At 41.2% G+C, this 27,157-nt stretch overlaps 1 protein-coding gene across 1 annotated transcript; it reads left to right on the forward strand.

The window, feature by feature from the left end:
- The first annotated feature begins 2,183 nt into the window (after positions 1 to 2,183).
- On the forward strand, positions 2,184 to 21,442 carry NSUN3 (NOP2/Sun RNA methyltransferase 3). The gene is made up of 6 exons (XM_087757346.1): positions 2,184 to 2,285; positions 3,671 to 3,780; positions 5,401 to 5,744; positions 7,483 to 7,637; positions 8,180 to 8,301; positions 21,177 to 21,442. Exons 1-6 carry the CDS (start codon positions 2,184 to 2,186, stop codon positions 21,436 to 21,438), a joined length of 1,095 nt encoding a protein of 364 aa, XP_087613472.1. The 3' UTR covers positions 21,439 to 21,442.
- The last annotated feature ends 5,715 nt before the right edge of the window (positions 21,443 to 27,157 follow it).

Consider the following 27,157-nt stretch of genomic DNA (forward strand, 5'->3'; position numbering starts at 1 on the left):
GAAAAAAGTTTCCCAAAAAGGACTGCATCCCAATAGCATTAATTTACATGATCTTCTAATCTACGTATTTTTTATCCTAAAAGTCATGCTGTCCATGACTTTGATCTCCATAAAACCTAGCAAGCTTTTGCTAAATCCGTCCTAATATAACAAACATGGAGAATATTGTTTGCTTGTGTATTTCTAAATTACTATATAATAATGAAGACTCAGTTTGTGCTTGCTCCAGGAAGCTGTGGACACCTGAAACTGAACAGTGAAAGTCACAGTAATGGCCTGGCTTTTCTGTTTGGTGGGCTTGGAGGCTGCTGATGTGGTGGTATTTCTGAATATTGACTCACTAATTTTAAGGCATTTCATCCATCCTCCACTCTCTGAAGGTATCAGGTGACAATAGGGCACACACTGTGTCCTCTTTCTTTGCTTTCCTGAACGCAAGGACATGCTTAGAAAGCACAAGTTTGACCTAAAGTAACTCACGTTTAAAGGAAATGTGTTAGCTTAAGAGAATTGTGGACTGAGATTATAGTGTTGTTGTGGAGATACAATGGATTTTGCAGAAATGAGATGCAGCTTGTGGTTTGTGGTTTAACAGGGCACCCAGGTATGCGTGTGGTCACTTACCGTGGCAAGTGTAGTTGCTTAAGTGACAGAAATCTCATAGTTTTGGATTGCGTTTTCTTAAGAGGAACAGTCGCCTGCCTTTCAAAACGTACTGAAGTTGATTCCCCCAGGGTCAATCCATCTCTTCTGTAGCACATGAGAGAGATGCAGGTTGCAGTAGCATTTTTACTGTTTTGTTGCAGTTTGTCTGTGATGGTGGTGTTGCTAGTGAACAAACGGTTTAATTGAAGTCCTTTCTTTGCTTCTGATGTGTTGGAAATCTTACTGGTTTCAGACATGTTAAACAATGGTGACAGCACCATCTGCAAGTGGAATACAGCCCTAGATTTAGGGGAAGGTGACTCAGCACACTTTTTTGTTTTATTCGTACAGTTAAATTCAATTATTGTATGTATTTTCTTGTATGTTACTGGTCTTGGCAGAATTACAACCGCAGAGAACTGTACTTTTTACACCAGTTTTGTTCCGTATCTATTGGTACAACTCATTTATCAAAGAGCCTTCCTGGTTTCCTTTCTGTTATGTAGGAGGTCTCCATTTTGCCTACTGGCTCTTTGTCAGGATCCTGACTGAAACGTTTTTAAATAAGCTTTCAAGTTTGATGGTGATTTGCATGAGGTATGCATAAGTGTTCTTAGTCTTCATTAGTCAGTGCCTGAAACTCAAATATTTATCTATCTGATAGCACTCCTGCCTTTACCTTTGCACCCCTTTCCAGCCTGGATTTCAGAGGCCAGTTTTGGCGCGCAGAAGCTGTGCGGGCAGCCATTAATCGAAACTACCGTTAAACAAACTCGCTGTTTCCACAGGCGTTGCTTTTACTGAAGGAGTCGGCAAATGGGGAAGGACAAGCGAGCTTTGAGGAGAGAGAGGGCATGCGCTGACTTTGTTTTGCTAGGCCAGGATTGCAGCAGGAGATGGCCCACAAAGCAGGACGCCCTTTCTCGTAGGAGGAGTTTGCAGGTCTCCGTGGCTCTGTTCAGGTGAAGCGGTCAGATGAGGAGCTGCCCGAGCATTTCGTCAGCCTCAGATTTTAGTGCTGCTAAACGAGTTATAGTTGGCGAACTGGGGTCTGATGGTTCTCCTGGTTACTGTTCCCAGGGAATGGGTTAACTGAAAACGTGTGCAAGATGTTTGTGTGAGTAATTCCCAAGTTTCTATCGATATTTCTTTGCAGTAGCAGTAGGTTACGCCAGAGCTGGTCTCTGGTCTGGTTTAGAGGAGGCTGTCGAGCAGCTGAGTAGCAGCTGCACAGCCTGCAGAAGCCCGGACCAGGGAGGAATTCAGGACTGGCGAAAGGCCGCTCACAGAGGCCTGCCGGTGGCGGCAGCAGCGGCCTGGGCAGGCTCTGGGCTGAGGACGTTTCATCAGTTGATTAACGGAGGGCCCAGCCGCCGCGCAATCCGGGTTTCTCCCCTGGTGAGGCAGAGGGGACTGGAGGGGACAGCACCGCCTCCCGCGGGACAACCAAACCGACCCGACCCGCCCCTGCACCTCCCGGCGGCGACGGGGCCGGAGGCGGAGCTGCCCCGCTCCCGCCGCCCCGCCCGCCTCCCGCCATGCGGCTGCCGCGCGCGGCGGCCCGGCTGCTGCCGCCGCCTCCTGCCCGCTCCGGGGCCGCGCTCCCGCCGCGGCGAGCGGCCGCCCGGGCCGCCGAGCAGGTGAGGCGCTGGCGGCCGGCGCGGCTCGGCTCGGGCTCGGCAGCCGGAAGCGGGGCGGGAGGGGCCCTCTGCGCCTCCCGGGCAGGGTCCCCTTCCGCGGGCCCGGGCCCCTGCACCGGGACGGGAGTGGTCCCCGCCGCCGCCGGCGGCGGGAGCGGCCCTCAGGCGGCGGCCCCTCCTCTCCTCTGTCCGAGCGGGCAGGGCAGCGCGGAGGGCCCGTCTGGTGAGAGCGAAGCTTCCAAGCGCGGAACGGCGGCCTGGGGCGTTGTGGCGCTCCTGGGGGCGCCGGTAGCTGCAGAAAGCGCCCCGGTACCGTCTGGTGACCGGTGCCGGGGTCCCGGCCCGCAACGGTCAAACCGCGCTTATAATCCCCTTGTCCCTTCCGTAAACAAGCGTGCGCATCTCCGACTGTCGTACTCTGTCCTGAAAGCGCCCCGTACCCAGCCGTGCCTCCGGGGCCGCTCCCGCCCGCCCCGGGCCGCGCTACGGCGGTCGCTCCGGCTGTGAGGCAGCGCGGCCCTCTTACACGGGAGCCGCGTACTGCTGGAGACACAAACGCCGGACCCACACCCGCGCTGTGAGGTTTAATTAAGAAATTGACGGACAAGAGAAGTAACTGGGAGCTTAGCAGGTCCTTCAGGCTCTGCCTTCAGTCAGTTAGGTGTGTCCGGTCGGGGGGGCGGGTGCTTGGCGGGAAAGGGAGGCAGGGTGGTGGGAGGGGGGCTGCTGCATCAGGGAGGGAAATCCAGCAAAATTTAGTGTTTCCCTTTGGGGTTTTCCTTCCGAATAGCACAAGTTTGCTTAGAAACCAAAAGTTCTCCTCCCCCCCCCCCCGCCCCCCCAATAAAATACACAATTTTCATAGGTTTAAAAAAAAAAGAACCAAGAAGTATAGCCGATTTTTTTTTTCCTTATTCCTGGAATAAATTATTTATTACGGTGCTTTGTGGCTTAACTCCAGCTGACTTCCACAATGATTCAAATTAATTTCTTTCTTTTAGTTAAGCACATGGGTACATCTTGGCAGAGGTGATCATAGTGCAGGATCATAGTCATGCCTTGCTTATTTTGCTCCTGGTATATTAGGGTCCCAGGACCCACTGTATTATTAGCACAGTGGGTATGGAGGAGTACTGTCAGCAAGCTTTGAATGACCTCTTCACAGGTAGGGAAGGAGAGAGTACGCTAGCTTAACTTGTTTGTTCTCTGAAATTTCTGTTACGTCTTGATCACATGTGTGATGTGACCTTGATATTTGAGCATCGTAGTATCACTAATACTAAGTTGATTTAAATTGATGAAATGTTCTTTTAATAATTTTAGTGAGAACTAGGTAGGGTTTCATTTGCTTTTACTGCTTTTCTTTTTTACTTCTTTCTCTGAAGCCAGAAAATAAAACAAAAGGGAAACTTCAAAAGCAGATTTGTCAAGTCGTTCTGGATCATTTTGAGAAGCAGTACACAACGGAACTGGGAGATGCGTGGACCAGCGTCAGGTCTGTAGTTTTGGGGAGATGGGGAGGGAGAGGTTCTGTTATTTTTTAAGTGCTTCATAAAATAACTTTGAAGAGAGTCATGGACTGTAACAACTGCTTCAGTTTATTTTCGGTTTAGAACTAGCATAAAAGCATTAAATAACCAAAGACTAAAACTTGGAATTTTTTAGTATTTTCTTTGACATGATTCTTTTGGACGTGATGAAGTTTCTGTTCTCCTGTATGCATATGCACTGCAAGGACACTGCCATCCGATGTGTTTGTTGACTGTTTTGTAAAAACACAGTCCAAAAAGCATCCCTTTATACTTAAGAGCTGCTGTTAGTTTTTTTTTTTTCCTACAGCTTTATAGTATCTTGAGAGACTGGGACAAAGGTGTTAGGAGAGAAGTACATCCCCTGATTTCTTTCATTAGAAGAAATTGAATATTAGCAACATGTACAGAAAAGGCTATCACTTAATTTGGGCCTTGATCACACAGCTGCTAAAGAACTGGCTGTGGTACTGAGAGAAGACATCTTCCCTTCCCTGCTGGGTGGTGGTTGTCGCTCATAGGAAAGCCAGCAGAAGAGCCCTTCTGGAGAAGTTCATTGCTTAGCTTATATACTTTTCAACAGGAATTTGAACAAAGGTAGTTGACTGTGACCTAAAGTACATGAGGAGTGCTCCCATGATTAGTGACACATTACTTTGAAGGGAAAAGCATCTTATGTGATCAGAGTCTTAGAAACCATGTGATTCCTCTGAGTGACCTCTTTGGTTTAGCCTGTTTGGATTAAAAAGTAGTTTAAAATAAGTGCCTCCATTGTTTGGTTGGTTGGTTGTTTTGTTTTTGTTTTTTTTTTTTTTAAAAAGCATAGATGTATAGCATTAGTGTAAGTGGATCAACTTAAAAACTCTTTTAGGTTGGATCAATGCGTATTTTTCTTCTAGGCAGTGAATGTTCCTGAGGAGTATTTTTTGAGGCTAAATGAAAAAATAATGAGAGAAATTCAAATAAAAAATGGGGGAAATCCATGTGAGAAAGGTTTGAAAAAGTGAACTGAAATACGAACAAGTGTGTTCCTACCATATAAGCACTGCTTTTTTTTGCTCTCTTCCAGGAATATCTATTCGTTTAAGTTTTTCTGGCCTAATGTTTGCAGAACATAAAAGGAAATTTAGAAAGGAACACGTGTAAAAACTGCATTTTACCGTCTTGGCTGGAATAACCATTGCAAAGCCAATGTGATTCTTTTTGTTGTGGTATTTACAACTAATATTACAGTTGTTCTTTGTCCCTGGGAAGTACTTTATAGTCAGAAAGAGCATTATGCTTCATAACTTATAATCTCTACAGTCATTTGTTAAAGAATTAGGAAAAATAGAGAACATCTTGTTTCTGAAGAAGTTAGTATTTTAAATGCAATAATTAGAGAAAACGGTGGCTTGATTTCCTATTAAAATTATTTTCCTGTGTACTTTTCTTAATCGTATCTAATCAAAATGATTCCTTTTTGATTGTACCAGAATCATCCAATGGTGAGATTGTTACCCTTAAGTAAGAAAAGGCTCCCTACGGTATGGAAACCTAATTTTTTTTGCTAAGTTATTAAATAGCTTTTCCTTTTTTCAATCTAGAGATGTACTCACATACCCGCTGTGCTGGCAGCACGCTGTCCTGCTTAACAAGTTCAGCCAGTCCGCTGAACTGGAGAACAGCTTGCGCGTGAAGGGGTATCATCCTGCCTTTCAAGGACCTCTGCCCTATCGTCCGGCATCGCTGAAGTGTTACATCAGGAGAACTCCTGGGAGATTCCCTGCACAAAAGCACCACGCTGGTAAACTGAAAGAGTATTATCTGCTAAATGCTGCTTCGCTGTTGCCAGTGCTGGCATTAGAAGTGAAAGATGGGGAAGACGTTTTGGATCTCTGTGCTGCACCAGGGGGTAAATCAGTAGCTATACTGCAGTGTGCCTATCCAGGTAACGTATTGCGGTGCTGTTAGAAGCTGATCCCTGGCTCTGTGCCTGGGCTGTTCCAATTGTGCCTGTGTTCTGTACAAGATTTGGATTGGGGGCAAAAGAACAAACAACAATTTATATTCTGAGTAGTTCCATGCTGTTGAGTAAGGTTTTTGTGAAGTCTGCTTACCTAAAAGAGGATGAAAAATGCAGTAGTTATTTAAATATAGGTTACTGCAGACTGACAGACAAAAGTGGAGTAGCTCTATGTTTTTCTTCCTCCACTAGTTCCCTTGTTGTTACTTCTCAAGAAGTTACTTAAAATCGTGTAGATTTCTTGGCGCAGGGAGGTAAGTAAATCTGTAATCTTAGAATACTTGCACTTTTTTTTTTTTTTTTTTTTCCTTTTCCTCTGCTACATCTCTGGCCAGTGCTACGCAAATAATGTAAGTAAATTTAAGCGTACTGGTGTAAAACGGAGCATAGCAAATTAAATGTGCACGTTCTAGGAAGAGGGAGAAAGCTTATGATGAGGAACAGGTCTATGTCAGTATTTAATAAACTTTGTGTCTCAATTCACCTAGATGTTGCAAAAGGGCACTAAGATAATCACAGTGTTAAGAAGGCAACAGCAAGAAGCAGCTCAGTTCTTCCAGGCCAGGAAGTTAAAGCAAGCTGTGGTTGCTGAGAAGCAGCTCAGTTCTTCCAGGCCAGGAAGTTAAAGCAAGCTGTGGTTGCTGTTTCCAAGTTTATATGTTAGCTTGGGTAGTAATTGTCTTAAAATGTTCACAGCACCTTATGTTCTTACTGATGAGACCATTACTATAACCAACTGCACCTGTTGATTACAGCTGGTTCTCCCTCCCTCTTCTAGAGGAATGAGGTGATGCCAGTGAGGTAAATTAAATATGGATTGCCATTTCAAAAGGTTTGAAAAAACCCACATGTATCCCATGGCGGCTTCTGAAGATACCAAGTTGTTGATGAGAGCGTAAGATGTAAGGAAGTTGATTCTTAATATACCTCAGTGAATGCTAAGATGTACCATATTGTGTGTGGCAAACATGGTGTAGGACAACCTGTGGAGACATGAAAATAGAAATTTTATTAAATTAGGAAACAGGACTAGGAGGAAAAAAATATCATGCTGTGTTTCCCCTCTGGGTACAAGCAACAGCAGTGTTTCTTCTGAAGGGGTAACTAGTCTGGCTACATTGTTAAAAGTAAGTGCAACCAAAAGGCTTTTTTAAAACACTTCGAGCATAAATTTCAAATAAATAAGGGTTTGGACTGCTGGGCTTAGGATACACAAAAATGATGTTTTATTTATTTAACAAGCAATTAATTAATTAATAAGGGGTATGTACTTCATTTAGACAATGGCTCAAGGAGCCCAGAAAGGCACTCACTTAGCACTGGTCTTTGGATATGGATCATGTTTAAAGTTTCCTTTACTGTGGAAGTCTATTGTTACAGTAGGTATTTGCTAGTAAATATTTGTGGATTGCTCTGTAGGAGCACACTGAAATTTACTTGGGTTTATAAAAATTCAGCAGTGTTATAAAATGTGCAGTAATATAAGCACATAAGGTAATAATAATAGCATAAGCACTTAACATGACTCTATGGCAGTCATGGCAAAACAGTAGAACTTCTGAAATCGGTGTAACTCCTTATATTTGTAAAAAAAATAAAGCAGGAAAAACATAAAGGAAAACCTTATTTTAGGGTGTTTACTTCATTTTTTTAATTTTCTAAGGTCAGTTTCACTGTAATGAATATGATGATTTGAGGTCAAGATGGTTGAAACAGACAATAGAATCCTTCATCCCGGATCCTTTGATTAACTTAATAATGGTCTCGAAACTGGATGGTAGACAGATTGGAGATCTTAAGCCTGAATTATATGACAAGGTAATGTTATTACTTATTAGCAAATGATATTTCTGCATTCTGCTTCTTTTTCTTCCTGTGCTGCTCTCTTTTTAGTTTTCTTTTCTGGCCCCCACAAAAATATCTGACCTATCAAGGTGAACCAAGGTCATATACAGGGTTTGCAGAGCCTCAGGAATCACTTTATGAAGCCTGCTGCGCATTTATTCATGTGTTAGATGTTGTTACACATTTAGCCTTGGTAGTGAATTCTGAAGACCTTGTAGCTGTGTTCTTTGCATGATGTGTAATTAGGAAGCGGTGGAACAAGTGAGAGCTCTTCAGATAGAGGGTGCTTTAGGAGCAGTAATTTCTTACCTCTGCCCCGATAGCTCTATAAAAACATCTCAAAATAGTAATCATTTCTGCCGCTAAAATAGAAAGTAAAAAGGATATTCTAAGTGTTTGCAAAAGTAAGTTGAGTAGATTTTTGTCACACAGTGTTCAGAAAGTGAATATCTTCATGGTGAATTGTCTTATTCACTCTTGGCAAATTGTCTTATTTGCTCTTATCTATTGTGTAGGTACTGGTTGATGCTCCTTGTTCAAATGACAGAAGTTGGCTGTTCTCTTCTGATATTCAGCAAGCTACGCTTAGGCTAATGCAAAGGAAGGAGTTATCGTCTGTACAATTCCAGCTGCTAAGGTGAGAAGTGCAAAGGAAAGCTGTTAAAGGAGCTTTTCATAATTAATAAAAATGACATGAGGGCAAGATTTGTGATGTTTAGTAACCAAAACCAGGTTTCACCAAGGGAAAGGAATGTGAAGAATATGTTGTTGCAATGCTGTTTAGAATAAACAGTTGATCTAGGTTAATGTGAATATGGAAATTTATATGGGGTAATATAAGCAGTGAGACCTGGGTCCTCTACTACCACACTGCTGTACGAACCCTCTTAGCTTGCTTATTCAAGTATTATGTCCATTTTCAGATGGCTCAGAACAGTCTGGTACCACATCAAAATAGTTTTGGTGGACACAGCTAAAATGGTTTCAGATATATTCCTCAGCTGAAGGAAAAATGCGCATATAACTTTTGATAGTGGTTTTTTTTAACTATCTGTGAAAGTAGCCTATAAACCTCCCAAGCTGGGCATTCTTCCCCAAATTCGTTTTGTTGTTGTTGTTCTTTCACAGAATTATCCCTTACGGTTCTTTAGTACAGTCTTTTTGATAACTGAGATGTAAGTCAGGACTGGCTACCAGCTATCACTTAGGTCATTAGTTAATGCTGCTTCAGAATTTGCTTTCTGGGCTGTTTATATGAAGAGATTGAGTCCACTATTGCACGTTCTTACATGCTGCTTGAATTTAATACCCATTTGACTATTTGTAGCACAGAAAGACTACTGATCATAATTGATAGGGTAAAAATGTAAAAGAATGTGGGGCTTGGTGGGGGAGAGAGGATTGTTTGTTTATTTTTCAAGAACATCCACCCAGTAATCCAAATCAAGGTTGTTGTGTATTACACTTTTTAATGATACCAGCCACAGGCTAGCATTTGTGAAGCATTTTAAACTCTACAGTTGTTCTCATTGGGGGGGAGGAAAAAAGTGACTTCCCAGTAATACCTTCTAGAGTTGAGTGGTTTTTGCAAAGTAACAGTCACACCTGAAGTCCATCTGTCAAAGCAAATTGAGGGAAAAATAACATGTTATAAAAAAGAAAAAGGTTTTATGGAAAGTTCCCATTGCAGCAGCTCAAGATAGTTTTGCGTGACTTCCAGTTGAAAAAGGCCTAGCAGAAGCTTGTGATTTATAACAGAAATATGAGTATCTTATTGCAGTAATGCATCATGTCACCCATTTCCTTTGAAGAAATCAATCACATTTAAAGCACTGACCTGTTTCAGTTTTCCCTTTTCAATATTTGACATATAAAATCCAATTTGTGAACCCCTACCAAAAGAAAGCATATATCATGCAGAGAAATTTTGAGAATTTGCATAAATCACTCCAGATTGTAATCCTGAAGTGGAGAACTCATGACAGCAGGAACCTTGTTTTTAAAAAAGGAGATATTACTGTTAGCCCAAATCAGATTTAATTGAATTATTCCTAAATAAAGAAGAGAACTTCGCTTCTGTTGAAAGTATACTTTACTATAGCAACAGCAATAAGAGTTAGATTTGTAAGGACAAAATATTTTTGATATGTAAATTGAAGTAAAAGGATGGTAATTTCAATTTCATTGCTCAGGATAGGTCTGAGTAGTTCTGTAGATTGATCAATCTATTGTTATGTGCACTGGATTTTTTTTCTCTTTTAAAAGATTTTGGAGCATATGAAATAAATGGTTAGGTTCATGAGTTAGAGATTACAAGCGTTATCGGGTAAAATATTTGACATATACTTAGTAAATAGTATGGCTGTCCACTGTGTTTTTATTGTTCCTTTTATCTGATCACTTCAGAATGAATTTCCAATACTAAAGACGTCTCAGATCCCATGTGAAAGGGAAAAAGGAAATGATAAAATGAGACCAGGAAAGGCTAAATGATTCATGCAAATGCGTTAGAAGTTTGGCGAAACTAAAATTGTGGAATGCTACCCTATTCAAGCCTTTATTTTATGGCTAGGGTGCATAATTATAAATAAAAAACCTGAGTTTGAGTCCCGTCTCCGATACTTCCAGTAATCTTCAGGAAGGCTGAACCTATGTTAATCCAGCTGTACTGCATCTTACGTGAGTCAGCACACGCAGAGCTACCTCTGGCTTATCTATTCAGATTACCTGGTGCTTTATGCTCGTGAACGTTTCTCACCTGGGTTCCTGTATCTGTAAAACAAAAGTATAAAGCTGGATCCCAGCAAGGTTGTTGAGAGTAATGTAAGAAATATGGTGTGATTTGAAGATGAAGCTTAAAGTATAAGGACCCAGCATTATTTCAGTTTAGCAGTAGTATTAAGTATAAGGATAACACACAAATGAGAAGAATGAAATGCAAAGGGGAGTTCTATTTTCATTTCTATCAAATGACACTCAACATTAAGGAAGTGCTTCACTTGTAATCTGTTTTTCTGGGTTTGGTCATCTTGCTTTTTTTTGTTTGCTTGTTTGGTTTTTCTTTTGGTTTGTTTTTTTTTAGCAGATCTGCTTGGCGGGAAGCTGGGGATATCAGAGAGGAAGTGAAGGAAGGAAAAGTATTTTTTGCGATACAGTGTAATTTATTAAGTCCATAGAGGCTTCCAAGAATGATCTGGAAGAAGTGTTGAAACTGATGCAATGATCTTCCTATTCCAGTCTGAATAAAATCTGAAATGTAAATAAGTGGCATAAATGCTGAACAGCAAATTTTATAAGCAGTGAGGGCACCACTGATTTGAAGGAAATTGAGATTGTAATGATTGTTAATACCAAAACCAAAGCATCCCTGCTGAGTGCTATAATCCAAGAACACACTGCAAATCTTGTTATTATTTGGAGTGTTCATGCAGAAAACAAATTGCAAAGTAAGGAAGGAATGTTCATTTCCTGATACTGAATGCTAGCACAAAATGCAGTGGTTCCCGTAAGTGAATTTACCAATGTTATCAGTTCTCAGATAGAAATTAAATTTTGGGTTAAGCTTGAGTGCATAATAACTTAATAGTGAAACGGTTACGGATGTTGTAATTATTCCTAGACCAGTTACTGCAGCTGAAAGAAACCGTGTTAGGGTTCAGCTGAAAATAAATCCAACAGCATACAATTTAGAAAATGCAGAAAAGGCATTCGGGCTACTGTAACTCTTCTATACACAACATTTCTCAGTAATTAAACAGTGCTGATTGGTGTTCAATAGAGTTCTGGTCCGCAGGAGCTCAGACTAACTTTAAAAGATATATATTGGCTGACTTTCCTTTTTCACCTCTTTTTCTCCCTAGTAGTTAGCTACAAGGGAGGTTGTTTTGAGTACCTAAGACATGCACACACAAAGTTAAGAGATTTGGGGGAATTCAGGGTGCATGAGAAGTTTGAAGTATGCTTTGAATTACTGGTGGCAAAATAAGCCATACAAAATGCTCATTTTCCTAGTTGATCTCTTTTGAGTTTTATGCCTTCTCATTTTCCAGAATTGAGGATGAAGCATTAAACTCGGCTTGAGAAATCCAGAAAACCCTTTATTCTTCCTAGTTAAGGAAATGTTTCAGTCCCTGCTTTGCTTATAAATACGATTTTTAAGGAACTGTGTCTGATTCTGTATAACATACGTATCTCCTTTACAAACCCTATGCAAGTGGAGTGCAATAGTGAGATAAAATGAACGTTTCCTGCTGTACAAAGAACTTTTTTGCTTTGGATATCAATTATAAGATGGTATTTGAAATTGCTGATCTTTTTCAAGAAAAGGTTACTAGAAGTTTTGAGTTTTTTTTTTTTCTTTTTTTCTTTCTCATTGAGTAGTTTGGGAGGCAGGAGGGTTGTGCACATACTTTTACTTGGAAGGAAAAATAAAAAAAAAAACCTCAACCCAAATATTCTGAACCTATTTTTCTGAATTAAAGGGTCCTTAAACCATTAGTTAATGTCATATGTAAGTAACCGGGTGCTGTGGAAGCAGCTTCATAAAGCTTTTGATCTGTGTTTGTCTTGCTGCTTCAGTCCTGGAGCAGAGACTGCTGATGATGCAGCCACTAGTATGGGGGGCATGGGGGCTTACCAGTCCGCACGCATGGGAAGTAAGATGAGACTGACATTTTCCCTTAAGTCATCAGGTAGAATTGGCAACCTAAGTCTCTGAAGGCTAATCTACACGCCACAGGGACCCACTTTATTTTCTACAGTCCAGACCTTTGAAAATGTATGTTTCTTAGAATAAATGTTAAAACTTTTGGTGAAAATGTAGGACGCAAATACAGCAAACCTTAAGTTACAAGCTGCTCTGTTTTCTCTGGTGTGTGAAAATTAGTGACATGGTTTCATAGAATACATATGGTCATAGATTTATTTGTTGAAAAAGAGTCTTTTTCACATATTGTGTAGTAAATACTGTGATTTACCGGAAAAATCCTGATACTCCTCCTCCTGCCTTCAGTGTCACCTCTGTGTTTTCACTGAAATGTAGTTTTCCACATTTACCTAGAAGAGGAATTGTGTGCTCTTAATTGTGGGGTTTTTTTGTTGTTGTAGAGTGAAGGCAAAAATTTCTTTTTATAAATATGTCATCATATATTTAGCCTGTGGTACCGCAGTACCGTTTCTGCTTTGATTAAGACAAAGGCCTTTATAGCACATGGGCATGTAATGATGAAGTAAAAAGGAAGATACTCTCAATTAGCTAGTTGTCCTGTCCAGGCACAGTGATTCAGTTTTGTTTGTGGTTTGCTACTGATGAAAAAAATCTCGACCTTTAATGTTCATTGCAAAGGCAAGGGAGCCAGTGACTTGAGCCTTTAAAAAAATTTACCATTGTAGAAGTTGCTTGAGTTTTAGTGTCAGGCATTAAAAGGATGGCAAGGCTGAATGTTGTGGGGGAAGGAGAAGCACGAGGGAGTCCCTTAAGAAATACAGTGGCCGTCTTATGCCGCAGATTTCCGTGTCAGAGTATGCTGGACTTTTGCGCAGAAGCTCCCTCAGGGACATTCTGGAGTGACCTGAGGGAGTTCTGAACCATGGCACTGGAGGGGGAGAGGTGAGCTAAGGGAGGCAGTGAAGTGGATGCAATTTGCTGTGGAGAAGGGAAAGATGACACATAGGAAAGTCAGGAAAACAGCACTGAGGGCTGCTTCTCTGTACTGCTTTTCATCTCTTCCCCTGGAATTTTTCCTCTTACTCCTCTGTAGCTGACCGTTTAATCCACTCGTTATCCATAACTGTCTAGTCAATTAGCTCAACTGGGAATTTGTTAGAATTGCAACTGCCGGACCAACAAATCTTCTGTGGGTTGTGTGGATGGTTCCTTTTTTAACCATTTTCCATCTCGGAAAAGCTGAATAGTTTCTATAGACTGCTGGCCCCAGGCTCCAAATTGGGCCTGCTGTTCGGGGTGTCTTGCTGTGCAAACCATGTTCCCTCTCTGTGCATCCTTGCCACTTCAGATGAAAATGATTAGATAGCTGCTGAGTGGACAGGGAGCCTTTATTTTTTGTTCTGATTCCTTACGCTTAAATGTGGCATGTTTGTGCTGTGCCATTCTCCGAAATACTGTTAGTTATAGTGCTGGAGATATGAGTCATTTTACTGAGTTTTTTAGACTCATGGTTGGTTTGAATTTCTTCGCAAACAGTGAGTGCTGTGGCCATTGTTGTGGCTCTGTGTTGTCTTCCGTCAGAGATGTTATAATAAATAGCTTCTGATTTTAAGTACTGCCTGATGCCTTAAGCCTTTGGCCATGCCCTGCGAGTAACTTACGGATCAAGTCCCTTATGATATGTTGCAAAACAAAGTTTACTGAATTAATAAATAAGAGCACAAATAAACGAATAAGCTACCCAGCAGCTAGGCAGTTGTTTTGGGATCACAGCTTTAAATTTAGACACAAATTTTGCTTTAATTCCACCTTCAGCCTTTTTTTATGTGTATGTGTGTTTCGTAAGCTCTAAGGAAAATAACTAAATCTGTGTGGTAAAGTCTGTAGTGAGCTTCAAAGGTCTTTCGTTCTCCCTTCACTAGCTGAGAAGGTTCTGCTTGGGCTATATGTGTTTTTCGTCTTGTAAATAGTCAGTTTAAGTTGGGAAGAGGGATGGACCTCGAAGAGAGTATAAGGTAAGAAGGTAATTCTGGGATGACTAAAATGATGGAAGGATTGAAGGTTTGTCACAGCAGGAGAAGTGGTCTACCTCTGGCTGCTGGAGGCTAGCCAGCTAGAAACAGCCTTGCCAATAGTGATACCGAGTGTGCAGAAACCCAACATGTGAGTGCGCGAGGCAGCTGCAGCGTTGTGAGTGGAAGCAAAACTCTTGAGCGTTGCATTGGCACTTGTGGCTCTTAAATCTGAGAATGGGAAATAAACCAATCTGTAACCATTACAAGGGCACTGCAGTTCTGGTATTGCAAAGGATCTCTCATAGCCCTGTATTAACAGGATGAGTATTTCAGAAGTCACCATGCATTAGAGGAGAAAGCTCAATAATGTTAAACTGAAGGTTCAGTCTTTGCTTTAGAAGAATTTAAAATTGTTTGCTATAGAAGTGTTACTTATCAGAATTTTTGGGACAGATTTTGGCTAGAGCAGAACAGGGTTTTGGGGTTTGTGGTGTTTGGTTGTTGGGGTTTTTTTGGTGGCTGTGTCTACTTTTATTTATAGTTCAATCTAATGCTGAAGAAAAGCAGTTCACTTCATGTTTCTCCTGTTGCTACCATGTTGAACTGCAGCGTCTCTCCACCATAGCAAAGCTTACTTAGAGAGGAGCAGAGGGAGTACGTGCTTGGCGTACGGAGAGAATACTTGAACTGGTGTCTCTGTCTCCTGTGCGCCTCTGTTACTGCCCATCATTAAGTATTAAAAAATTTTATATTTTGGCACAGGAGGAATTTCCTTATCATTTTGATTTGGTTTGGAGGAAAAAAAAAAAAAAGGCAAAACCTTTAAACCTTTAACATGCAGGCCATATTACCATGATGTATCTGGACTCTTCTAAGAGGAAGAAGGAAATGTGCAATATCTTTAGTCAATAAAAAGAATGGGATTGAGGATAAAAGCAAATGCATGTCGAGATGCTTTGTTTCTTGCATAGCTTATAAAAGGGTTGGCAGTTTTTATTCTGATCAGACATTATCTTGCATATTGAGCAGAAATACATCCCAGTTGCCAAAAGATGGCACTGTTGAAGTGTTGTTTTGTTTTAAAATTGCCCTAAAATATATGTAATCTTTTTGCTTTAAAACTGAAAATGGTTTAATGATTAATATAATTAATGCTGACCCTTCCAATGGCATGCAACACAAACCCAAGCACAGGAGGAGTAGGCTGGACATGCAGGTGCTACCTATAGCATGAAATATATATTTATTGTCTGCCTATTTTTAAAAGGATGTTTGAGACACCAAGACTTTTAGAATGAACAAAATGTCAGCCTATCATGTTTAATTTTCTGTAAGTGTGAAAAATCCTCTTTCTGGGTTCTGGCTAACTACATTTTGGTTGCATGTAAGAGTTTTTTGGTTTTAGAGTTGTCATGTCACTCTCAATGGTCTTTTTACCCCAAGATATTAAATAATAATACTGCTCTGTTTTCCTTAATTTCTTGTTAGCATCTTCTCCATTGTTAGATTTAAAGTAAATCTTGAGAAATAAACTAACTAAAATTGCTTTAAAATAATATTTTCCTTTGAAAAAGTCTTATCCAGTACTCCTGTAATAGGAGGGTTTAGGATAGATTACTCTAATGCATCTTCTGTACCTCTGACTTCTGTAGTACAATACATGCCATTGAACCTCTATCCAAAGACACACCATGCAAAAATATAAAGTATTGCTAATACTCTTTGTCTTTTTTTTTGGTAAAACCTCATTTAGAATGAAGAGGGGAGCAATCTGCATGTGTTAAATTGTTTTAAAGTACTTCCTGAATGGGATGGACATCAACCACCCTTTCGTTTGGATTACAGATGTGTTTTGCGCTTATGTGCTGGGAAGATTTAAGTGTGGATTTGGTGGCTATAAAGTGATAATGTCAGTAGTTTAAATCAAGTGTGGAGAAGCATCAGGCAGGTTTCTACAGAACGATGTGCCGGTGAATCTCACTCTATCCTGCAGTTTTCAAGCTATTGTCATTCCAAGCTATTGACGATTTGAAAGTATCATTGAGATTTTGGACTATTTGATATCACTAAAGTCTCCTAAATTGTGATACGCTGATATGTACTAAAGTTGTGTTCAGAACCCCAGAAAAGAGCTGACTTTTTTTTTTTTAGTTTAGCATGTAAGTCGTCTTGTAACAAATGTGCAATAGTACTTGCAGTTCTATAATGTAATTACTTCTTTTGCATACTGTTTTATATCATCTCCTGGAAGAACTAAACTTGGAGATCTTGTATACAGGCCTTATATGGTAAATAGGGCATGTTAATGGATCGTTGTGCATTTCACCAGTTTTAGTCTTTTCTGCTATGCCTTGACTATCTTACGGCACTAAAACAATAACTTCACACTTCTGCAGTGGTGTAGTATGATAGCATGCAACATAAAAGCTGGAGTTACACGTCAGCTGCCGACAGTGGTGCTGCTTCTTTTAGGGTCTTGATTGCAAGTACTAAGGGGTTGTCATGTTACTAAACCAGAAATTGGCGTAGGGAAAGGTGAACAAGTCACGAGCCTCCAGGAAAAGTTCCCTGTGCTCTTATGTGTATTCTTATGTTTCATCATATGAAGCTTGACATTTTGCAGTATTAGTGCCTGTAACATGTAAAATTCATTATGGTAAACGTATATACCTGAATTTAAAATTATGAAATTAAGTATAACTAGATCTGTATTTAAACTGAAAGTTTTAGTTCTTTAATAAACATGAAGGTCATCTGTACCATTAAGAGGAAAAATAACTGCAAATTAATTACCTTTAAGTAATGTATTTTATTTTTAAACAATGTATTATAATAAGAGGAAGGTGAAAAAATATTTTAGGGTCTTCTGCCTGGCATCCTTTTTAATCATTCTAGATTTGGAGCACGTTTTTGGAAGTACAAAGTACCTTATAACAGGCACCAAATTCCTTCAGCTAAGAGTCGAGCTTTAAGTAAGGATTTGGGGGATAATCAAGAAGCCTAATGTAAGAGGAATCTCACATTCTTAGATGGTGGAGTCATAGTGGCAGTGGTGGGTTCTGCCAGATGTCTGTAAGTTAGGCTCCAGCTCTGACCTATCCCTTGGATAAGCTTGTTTCCCTCCATTGAGTACAGAGGAAGACTAGTTTCTTAAATTTATTTGAACAAATTCTCTTATGAATGAATTCTCTGTCATACTGATGACGAAGGGACCAGAATCCCTGAATCTGCTTAGCACAGCACAGTATCACCCCGTGACTTTGAGCCCAGCACTTCTTCACTTTGAATTTTGCAGCTCAGTGCAGGTTTATCAAAAGCCAAGCACGGCTTAATCAGGGATGGTGGTCGGTTGACTTTGAACACAGTCACTGAAACAGCTGTTGCTGAACTTGACAAGATGGATAGATAGATACATTGATTAACCTTGCAGCGTAAAGGAATCCTCCTGAGATATTTTAATTCCTGACTTAGGTTCAGGATAAAGATAACTGCACTAAGCAGCCTGACCTTTTTGGGTCATGGGCCAGTGAAGATACCCAAGGTAAGGAGGCTTAGAGTTAGAGGGGTTTTGATGTGAGATTTTCAGGATTTCGTTCAGAAGCCTGTGCTGCTCTTTCTTCTGAATCACTGCCCCAGCGACTCAGTTGTAGGAGCGCAGTGCCTTTGAAAGTGTTGTTTTGAATGGTTGTTACTTTATATATGGTAAGAAAAGGACACTTAGCAAGTGTCTAGGCTCTTAACCCTGTAAGCTGTAGCTTATCTACTTTCTTGGTATTTACCTTTACCTTTTACCTTTTCTGCCTGTACATGGTAAAAAAATTTTCTCACTTGTTTAAATGTTCATGTAGTATCCATCTTATAGGTAGGAAAGCAGTTGCTGTTATCTGCTTCTATGAGTAAAGTTATCAGGTATGCTAAAAGTACATCTTGATTGTCATGCAAAAACCACTTTCGCATTCCCAAGCCAACTAGCTGCCCTCTCATGGCTTGGCATTCCCCTATGCATGGAAAAGGTGTAGCTGGAGCTCTATGAAAATGAGCAAAGTAGGTGGTCTCTAATAGCACTGCGAAGATCAGCTCAACTTTGAGAGCCCATTTAGGCTTCAGCCCTGTTCTCTTTGAGTTCTAATGTGAAAGGTAGAAAGCAAGCAACTATTACATGGGAAAAAAAATGCTTTTATGTTTTCCAGAACTGGTATGAGGCCAAGGAAACAGTGGATCAGTGTGCGGTTCTCTTGCTGGCTTGTTGTTCATGAGAAAGGAAGGTTATACATTCCTGCTCTGCTTTATGATAGTTACCTTCCATGCATCTGGGCATGCTGTGGTTGCTCAGGTGGGCCAGAGGGCAGCAGCGTAAGCCCTGCCCTTTTAAATGCACAGCTGCAGCTACAGCAGGACAGCTGCAACCAAGAAAGGTGGCTGGAGAGACAGTGGAGACAGCTTAGGGCCTCGGGTCCAGTACTGGTGCTTTTGTAGCCTGCTAAGGAGTATATGTGTGTTGGGATGCAGAGGGGTAAAAGGATGAATATCTGGAGCTGGGCAATTCAAATGCATGCTGGTAACTGCAGAATTTTAGAAAATAAGATCTGGAAGGGATGTTAGGGTGACACCTGCTTGTTTTACTGTCTCAAGGTGGCGTTGTAAATGTCATCCCATATCAACCTGTGTCTGAAACATTCTTAAATATTTTTGCAGACTCTCAATAGCCACTCAGAGGTCTGAGATAAGCTTGCAGTTTCGTGATAGCTTTAGCTAATTTTGGAAGTATCCTAAATGAGTCCATTAGGCCCAGTTAAATAGAAAGTATTCAGGCTACCTAAGTACTCTGTAACCTGTTCTTTACCTCTAACAGGCTGAACTTGAACTGCTCACTCAGTTAGGCTAAATGTGCTAGCCATCTGTTCACGCACTGTCTTTTTACTGAAGACTGATACAACAAAGGCATTAAACAGTGATTTTTCTTTGAGCGTCATCAGTTGAGAGGGCTCTGTTCTTTTACGCTAACCTAAATTGGAGTAGTATGGACTCCAGTAAAAGATGTACTTGGCTTGCTGATTAACGTAACCAAGACTCATAGAATAGATGAGCAAAATAATGTGTACACTTCCCAGAGAAAGAGATTGGGTATAACACGCAGGAGTTTTCACCTGGGAAGGTGAACAGAGTTGCATTATCTATGTGTGAAATAGTCATTTGTCATGGTGTTTCCTTATTATTTCAGACAGGACTTTCAGAGTAGCTTTGATCTGTGATCTGCTTTGATCCTGCTTGTGATGAGGCTTTTCTTTATTGATTCTTTTCCTGAAAAGGCCCAATCCTGTTAAAAGGACTTGTCTTTTTCCCCTTGTATTTTCTTCTTTCCTTTCTCAACTGTTTTTGTTCAGATATCACCCTTAGGAAGTGCTTAGCTTGTCTCTGGAGGAATTGCTATTTCAATGGCATTGTGTTTGTTTATCTGGGCTTGGAATCAGGCTCACTGCATTTAGGGGCTGCTCACCTCATCTGGTTTAAGGATATGGGGTTTTTCTTGGGTTTTTATTTATTTATTTATTTTTATAATTTTTTCCTGTAGATTTGAGGGGGGGGGGAGTGTCAATGCAATATTGTCAGTAATATCTCCCAATCTAAGATTATTCAGTGTCTTTCCACACAGCATGACCTGTTCAGCTTCTCTTGTTTTTAAACAAAGAAGTTTTGTTTGGGGAACAGTTGTATTTTAATGTGGTATTTGCTTCAGCCCAGTTGTATCTGTTTTCCAGAAGCAGTGAGGTGATCTGTTTGAACACTAGCTTAAAACTCAGTCTTTGAGCCATTAAGTCCTTGAAGGCTCCAAGGTGTATGATTAAAAGAGATTACCTTAAGAGAGCATTTAAATAGCAAATGAACTTTTTGTGTAGCTTCCTCTTTCAGTTATATGGTGGTACCTGATTTGAAGAATGCTCTTCTGTGGTGCAAGATTTGGGGTCTTTCTCTTTACTCTTTTAATTTGCAATAGGTGAATATAGATTGCATATCACATTTCTATACTATCATAACTTATATTTTATCTGTCTGAAAAAGGACCTTGTAGATCTGCTTTAATGGAAAGTAAACAGTCTGTTTAAACTCGGTTTCAGTGGGAAAGTGAAATAACCTTTGTTCTGTCCATCCACCAGTAGTCGTGAAGCTTTCGGGATACTTGAAATCTTAGGCCACTATTTTGCCTTTGTTTAGTCAAAATTTGTCAGCAGGTTAATAGGTGAAGGGCACATAAACAGACAACATGACCCAGTAAGGCATATTTCCTTACGAAATCGGGTTGAAAAATAGTGGCTCAGTGAAACCCCTGAGTCCTCTTACCTGCTACATAACTTGTAGAATTTGCAGAAATGTTTGTAAAATTACAGCCCAGTAATTAGTTCAGGCTATTACTGCAACTGTACATTCTGGTATTTGTTCATGCAAGCAGCTAGCTAAGTATCTAACTGTCACTTTTGATGTGGTGTAACCCATTTTGTATCCACTGTTGCAGCATTTTCACAGTTGTGCTGCACATACAAATGTTTGAAGTATATTGTGCAACTCTGAATGGATGCTGCTTTCTACTTGTCACTGTTGTATAAAAAATACCTTCAGTTAACTGAGAATACATTAATAAGTGAGAAAGCAGAAATGTTTTGCAGGTAGTTTCCTGAACTGTCAATTATATACTGTTAAGACATTTTCATGATGTTATTTTTCTCATTTATTTATACCTATTTATAACTCTAGATTTATAAGTCTTTACGTGTTCTTCGACCCCCAGTATGTCACTTCTTTATGTTGAAATTTTTTTTTTTTTATTATTTGCAGGTCTGCTATTAAAGCATTGCGTCCTGGTGGATCGTTGGTCTACTCTACGTGCACTCTCTCAAAGGCAGAAAACAGCGATGTAATAAATCTCATTCTAAACTCCTGCAGTAATGTTATACCTGTAGACATAAGTGAAATGGCCAAAGCTGTTTCTCAGGAATTCACTTTTCTCAGTGGTACGCAACAGCATGAACTTCTGGTTCTCCCAGAGAAAGGGAGAGCATGGGGTCCAATGTACGTAGCTAAATTAAAGAAAATGTAGTCTGTCTGATGGCTGGTAGTTTTTTATAAGGGATATGTGATAAATTAATATTTATTTCTAATATAGTATGTGTATATGAACATGTCCAAGGCAACCGAATTTAGGGCATTGCAGTTTTGTGTCAGCTGCTGCCTAATAAAAAGGAAGCAAGACAGTTAATTTAATTCAGCTTAAAATACAGAATGTGTCTTTTCATGTGGACTTGTGGGCCTCTGTGAAGTCCTTATGAAGTCAAGGGAGCTTTGTATTATTTTCAAGGTGATGCTCTTAAATGGGTTTATATTTAGGTCCCAGATGACTGGAAGTTAGCAAATGCGATGCCCCGCTACAAGAAGGGTTGGAAGGAGGATCCGGGGAACTAGAGGCCTGTCGGCCTGACCTCGGTGCTGGGAAAGGTCATGGAGCAGATCATCTTGAGTGCCATCACGCAGCATGTGCGGGACAACCAGGGGATCAGGCCCAGCCAGCATGGGTTTGTGAAAGGGAGGTCCTGCTTGACTAACCTGATCTCATTCTATGACAAGGTGACCCACTTAGTGGATGAGGGGAAGGCTGTGGATGTTGTCAACTTGGACTTTAGTAAGGCCTTTGACACAGTCTCCCACAGCATTCTCCTGGAGAAGCTGGCTGCTCACGGCTTGGATAAGTGCACTCTGCGCTGGGTTAAAAAGTGGCTGGACGGCCGAGCCCAGAGAGTGGTGGTGAATGGAGTCAAATCCAGTTGGCGGCCGGGCACGGGTGGTGTTCCCCAGGGCTCAGTGTTGGGGCTGGTCCTGTTTAAAATCTTCATTAATGATCTGGATGAGGGGATTGAGTGCACCCTCAGTAAGTTTGCAGATGACACCAAGCTGGGTGGAAGTGTCGATCTGCTGGAGGGTAGGCAGGCCCTACAGAGGGACCTGGACAGGCTGGATCGTTGGGCCGGGGCCAACTGTATGAGATTCAACAAGGCTCAGTGCCGGGTCCTGCACTTTGGTCACAACAACCCCATGCAATGCTACAGGCTGGGGGAGGAGTGGCTGGAGAGCTGCCCAGCAGAAAAGGACCTGGGGGTGTTGGTTGACAGCTGCCTGAACATGAGCCAGCAGTGTGCTCAGGCGGCCAAGAGGGCCAATGGCATCCTGGCTTGTATCAGGAATAGTGTGGCCAGCAGGACCAGGGAGGTGATAGTGCCCCTGTACTTGGCACTGGTGAGGCCGCACCTCGAGTACTGTGTTCAGTTTTGGGCCCCTCACTCCAAGAAGGACATCGAGGTGCTGGAGCGTGTCCAGAGAAGGGCAAAGAAGCTGGTGAAGGGTCTGGAGCACAAGTCCTATGAGGAGGCAGCTGAGGGAGCTGGGGTTGTTTAGTCTGGAGAAGAGGAGGCTGAGGGGAGACCTTATTGCTCCCTACAACTACCTGAAAGGAGGCTGTAGCGAGGTGGGGGTTGGTCTCTTCTCCCAAATGACAAGTGATAGGACGAGAGGAAACGGCCTCAAGCTGCGCCAGGGGAAGTTTAGGTTGGCTATTAGGAAAAACTTCTTCACCGAAAGGGCAGTGAGGCACTGGAACAGGCTGCCCAGGGAAGTGGTTGAGTCCCCGTCCCTGGAGGTATTTAAGACGGGTAGACATGGTGCTTGAGGACGTGGTTTAGTGGTGGACTTGGCAGTGCTAGGTTAACAGTTGGACTCGATGATCTTAAGGGTCTTTTCCAACCTTAACGATTCTATGATTCTATATCCTAGAATAGAGGCCTGTGTGGTGGTTTTTTGCACTGTTTTTTCATTTGGTTTGGGTTTTTTAATTGCTAATTTGGTTTTAATACAGCATATTTTAAAATAAATGGTCTGAACGGTGCCTGCTTCTGAAGTCATGGAAATCCTGCATTCTCTCTCAAACACGTCTAGAAATCTGTTTTCCTGTAAGAACTGATTTGTATGCAGAGTGTGTCATCTTAAACACTGACTATTCCAAGCCCTGGCAAAACAGGTTTCATATTTGCTAAGTTGTTTACTGGTTAAAAACTGTCTTTTGTTTACAGTTGCAAAGGTCAGCAGCTATATCAACACTAGCTTTTTCTTTTTTTGTATTTTTGTATTTTTGAGCTTACAGAAATATAAATTGAAAGAGTAAATTACATTGAAATGTCCTTAAAACAGTAGATTTAGGTGTGTTCAGCTTTGGTACTCAGTTTGTGGCATAATGCAGTATATCCAGCAGTCTGTAGAGCACATATTTGAAACAGAAGCAGAATGATTAATAACCGCAATAATGGCAGAGTATTCAGAGAGTTTGTTACGTAATTACAGTCATGACGAGCAAAACAGACAGTCTGGAGAAGTGGCTTATCCACTGAGTTAAGATATCCTACGTGAATTCGTGGTGTCACATGTGTGGTGTGTAAGGAGAGAGGGTCCCAGTGAGAACATGTACTGATGTTGGTTTTAGGTTCCCTCAATTCTGCTACACAATGCTATAGATAAATGTACAGACATGCGTGCACATGTTCATGTATATGCACACGCAAGCTGTCTCTTCCTATGTACTGCCTGTGGGTTAGGTATAAAAGCTTCTGGTCCAGCAGTGCTTGAATTATGCCTATGAGTGGATCATGTAATGGTGTCTATATTAGGTTGAATGCTTGTTTTGAAGTAGAATAGAGCCCTTTCGTCCCTCTCCAAGTAAAGAGGAGTCCTTTCCCTCATTGAAGCTTATAATAAATGTTTTTAAGGAGTGGTGTTTTAAAGAACAGAGATTTTTTTCTGGTAGATGAGTCGCTTGCGTGGAAACGTGTGTGTGTGAGACTGTGTACATTTACATATTTCATGTTTTGTGTGTACATGTCTCTGTATATATGTAATTATAAGTTTTTTACAATCACAAACATGACTTGTTAATGCAGATTTGATTTTTTTTTTTTTTCTGAATACAAAATATCCATTTGTAAATACTGGAAAAACTACCAAAGTGGTGATTCTGCACCTTCTTAACAAAGGCAGGAATAAAGTTGATTGCCTAAGGTCTTGTGTGAAGAGCTTCATGCAACCACACTGGAAATGCAGTAGTTCTGCATTAAATTCTCCAGTGATTCTCTTGCTGTGAGTTCAGAAATACTTGATACAACTGTCTTTTGTCTCTGAAAAATTCAGTTGACTTTTCACTGCCTTTATTTTCTGCTCACCTTGTTACACAGATGAGCCTCGACTCTGAATTCACCAGTTCTCTGTCAGTACACCCGTGGTCATGGAGCCCTGCTCTGAGCATTGTGGCTGCTGGGAAGGTCCTGTCCATAGTATCTAGAGCAGTAAGAAGGCAGATTTCCGAAGCAGCACTTGAACTGAAGGAATTCTTAGCTGCCTAAAAGCAGATGCTGATTGTGAGCAGTAGCTTTGGTTCTTTAGGCTTCTGTGCCTAAGAGGAGGATGGGTTGGGCAGTTTGTCTCGCTGCTGCACCTTTTGCTGAAAGAAATAAATGCATAAGGTACTCTGCCCCTTTAGTGCATGAGCTTCTGTGGTTATCCTTTCCCCTACTTTGTGATGAAAAATGTTTGAGGTGCCCCTGTGGTATTAAATTGTCAGCAGTGTCTCTGAAAACTTTAGAGGATATAAAGCGTATGCAACTTGAGGCACAGACGTTACTAATGTATGCAGGTGATATTGTGTTCCTATGAAAAGACCTAACAGCATCTGTCCCAGAAACATTAAATGTAATATCCAGATTTGGAGTCATCTCAGGCTACTGGATGCAATAACAATACCCTTGTCAAAACGCTTTCCATCAGTTTTATTTGCCCTGTGGAAATTGAAATGGAAAACCAAGACTGTAACTTACTCAGGGATTGAATTAAAATATGTGGTTAAACTGAATGGTTGAGGAGAGCGTGGGCTAGGTAATCACAGAAAGAACAAAGGGATCCTTGAAAACTGAACTTCACGCAATCTCAGCATATGGGCGAGTCCCTGTGAACTGCATTGCATTAGACCTAAATTATGCAGCAAGGCCTCCTGATGTATGTAAAAGCTGCGCTGAGTTCTGCATAACCCTTTGCTGATTTCCTGGAGTTTCTTTTCAGCTAGTCTAAAAGTGCACCAAAAAGGCAGGAAAAAATGAGGCTAATTAATAAGTGATCTTTATTTTGCTTTGTAGCAGATGAATGCTAGTCCAGAGTGCTGTGGAGTTTTTTTGTTCTGTTCCAATCAGTTCTGGCTGGTGACAGGGATTTGGTAAGCACATGTGGAGGGAGAGGGGGTGAGAAGGGAAAAGCAGAAGGGATGGGAGGCATGCCTGTGGAGGTGAGGGGCAAGGTTTGCACATGTAGGGAAGCAGCGTCCTCTCGAGGGTACTTGAAAAGCTTTCTTGTCCGTTCAGGTACGTCTTAGATACTTCTGATGTCCTAAGATAACTTCTGCTCACCTTCAGGACAAGGCTGCAACATTTTCCCTTTTTGCACCTTTTTCTCAGGGAATTGTAATTTAACTCCTCTACTACATCCCACATCCTCTGTCACAAGCAACTCTGATGGAAATGGGGTAGCAAACAAGTCAGGCTCTCTAACTTAGAGGAAATTACAGCCCCAGGGGAAAAAGCAGGTGAGCAAGCTGAGGGCAAGAAAATGACCGTTTTTGTTGGATTGTGGAGTAGCCAGAGAAATCTGCATGATCTCTAATGAAGGCAATTAAGAGAGCGTTTGTCCGGCTACTCACAATCATAGTATGCATAGCACACATCAGTGCCAGTATACCTCAGAGGCAGCAGAGATAACGAGCTCAAATACTATCATGCTTTTCTGCCATTCCCTTTTCAAACATACAAAAAGTAATTTCCCTGTTAGTTTCGGGGAAGTTGGCACAATAAGAAATGAAGGCCTTATATAAAGGCAACTTCAGTATTTGCCAAATTTTATCCTTTATTCAGTGACACCTGACACAATTCAATTATGGCTTGTCAAAAGCATTCTCCACTGTGGAATAGAGTGGAAAAACAGGATTACACACAAATGGCTGTGGACCGTTACAGTCAACTGGACGACTAATGAACTCTTGGCTTTCTTACTAAGATATGCAAAGAGAAGGTGAAGCACGCTAAAAGAGGGGTAAAATGAAAGGATCAAGAATACAGCAGGGGAAGAAAAATGTGAAGCACTGGAGAAGAGATGCCATGGCTTTTAGCATGGAAGAGCAGTAATGCTGCACTCTGTGCAGGAAAAGGTCTGTGAGTGTCTGGGCGGTGGGGAGAGGAGAGTGCCTTTGGGGAAGAGTGGGAGCCGCCATTACCTATGCTGGGGTGTGGAGGATCCCCTTAGTTCATTTGGCTATCTTAAGAGAAAAATGTCTTTTGAGGACATCAATCATGAAAACTGCGGGGGGATCTTGCTTTAAATTTGCAGGGTATTTAAATTAGCTATGAGCCCTTAAATAGAGCATGGCTACCTGTTTCTTGTAAAATGAGTGGCTGTGTCAGTGCAGTGTTCCTATCAGAAAAAATGATTTGGTGGGAGGAAATTTTGAGAATCTGATCTGGCTTAAATAGTCCGTTCTGTCATAGAATATGGCCTGCTGGTAAACTGATTTCACTTTATGCAATATTGGCTATAAATGAGACTCTTTCTTCCAGGGGAAACTTGAGCAGCACATATTGGTGTAGTCTCTTAACTTCTAGGTAAAAACTCAGGCAAAAGTGAAACTTTAAGTTATCAGTTTGTCAAACTTGGATCAGAGAGCACAGGGCATACACAGTTAC

The sequence above is a fragment of the Nipponia nippon genome, unplaced genomic scaffold (genome assembly GCF_047370975.1).
Source record: "Nipponia nippon isolate SJK-2023a ecotype South Korea unplaced genomic scaffold, ASM4737097v1 scaffold_2, whole genome shotgun sequence".
NCBI lineage: Eukaryota > Metazoa > Chordata > Aves > Pelecaniformes > Threskiornithidae > Nipponia > Nipponia nippon.

What these genes read in the sequence shown, in the direction of transcription:
- NSUN3 (XM_087757346.1), top strand. Translation starts at nt 2,184, where the DNA reads ATGCGGCTGCCGCGCGCGGCGGCCCGGCTGCTGCCGCCGCCTCCTGCC. An exon ending in AGCCTGAATTATATGACAAG is followed by an intron (nt 7,638 to 8,179) that starts GTAATGTTATTA and finishes TCTATTGTGTAG; the next exon opens with GTACTGGTTGATGCTCCTTG. An exon ending in GTACAATTCCAGCTGCTAAG is followed by an intron (nt 8,302 to 21,176) that starts GTGAGAAGTGCA and finishes TATTATTTGCAG; the next exon opens with GTCTGCTATTAAAGCATTGC.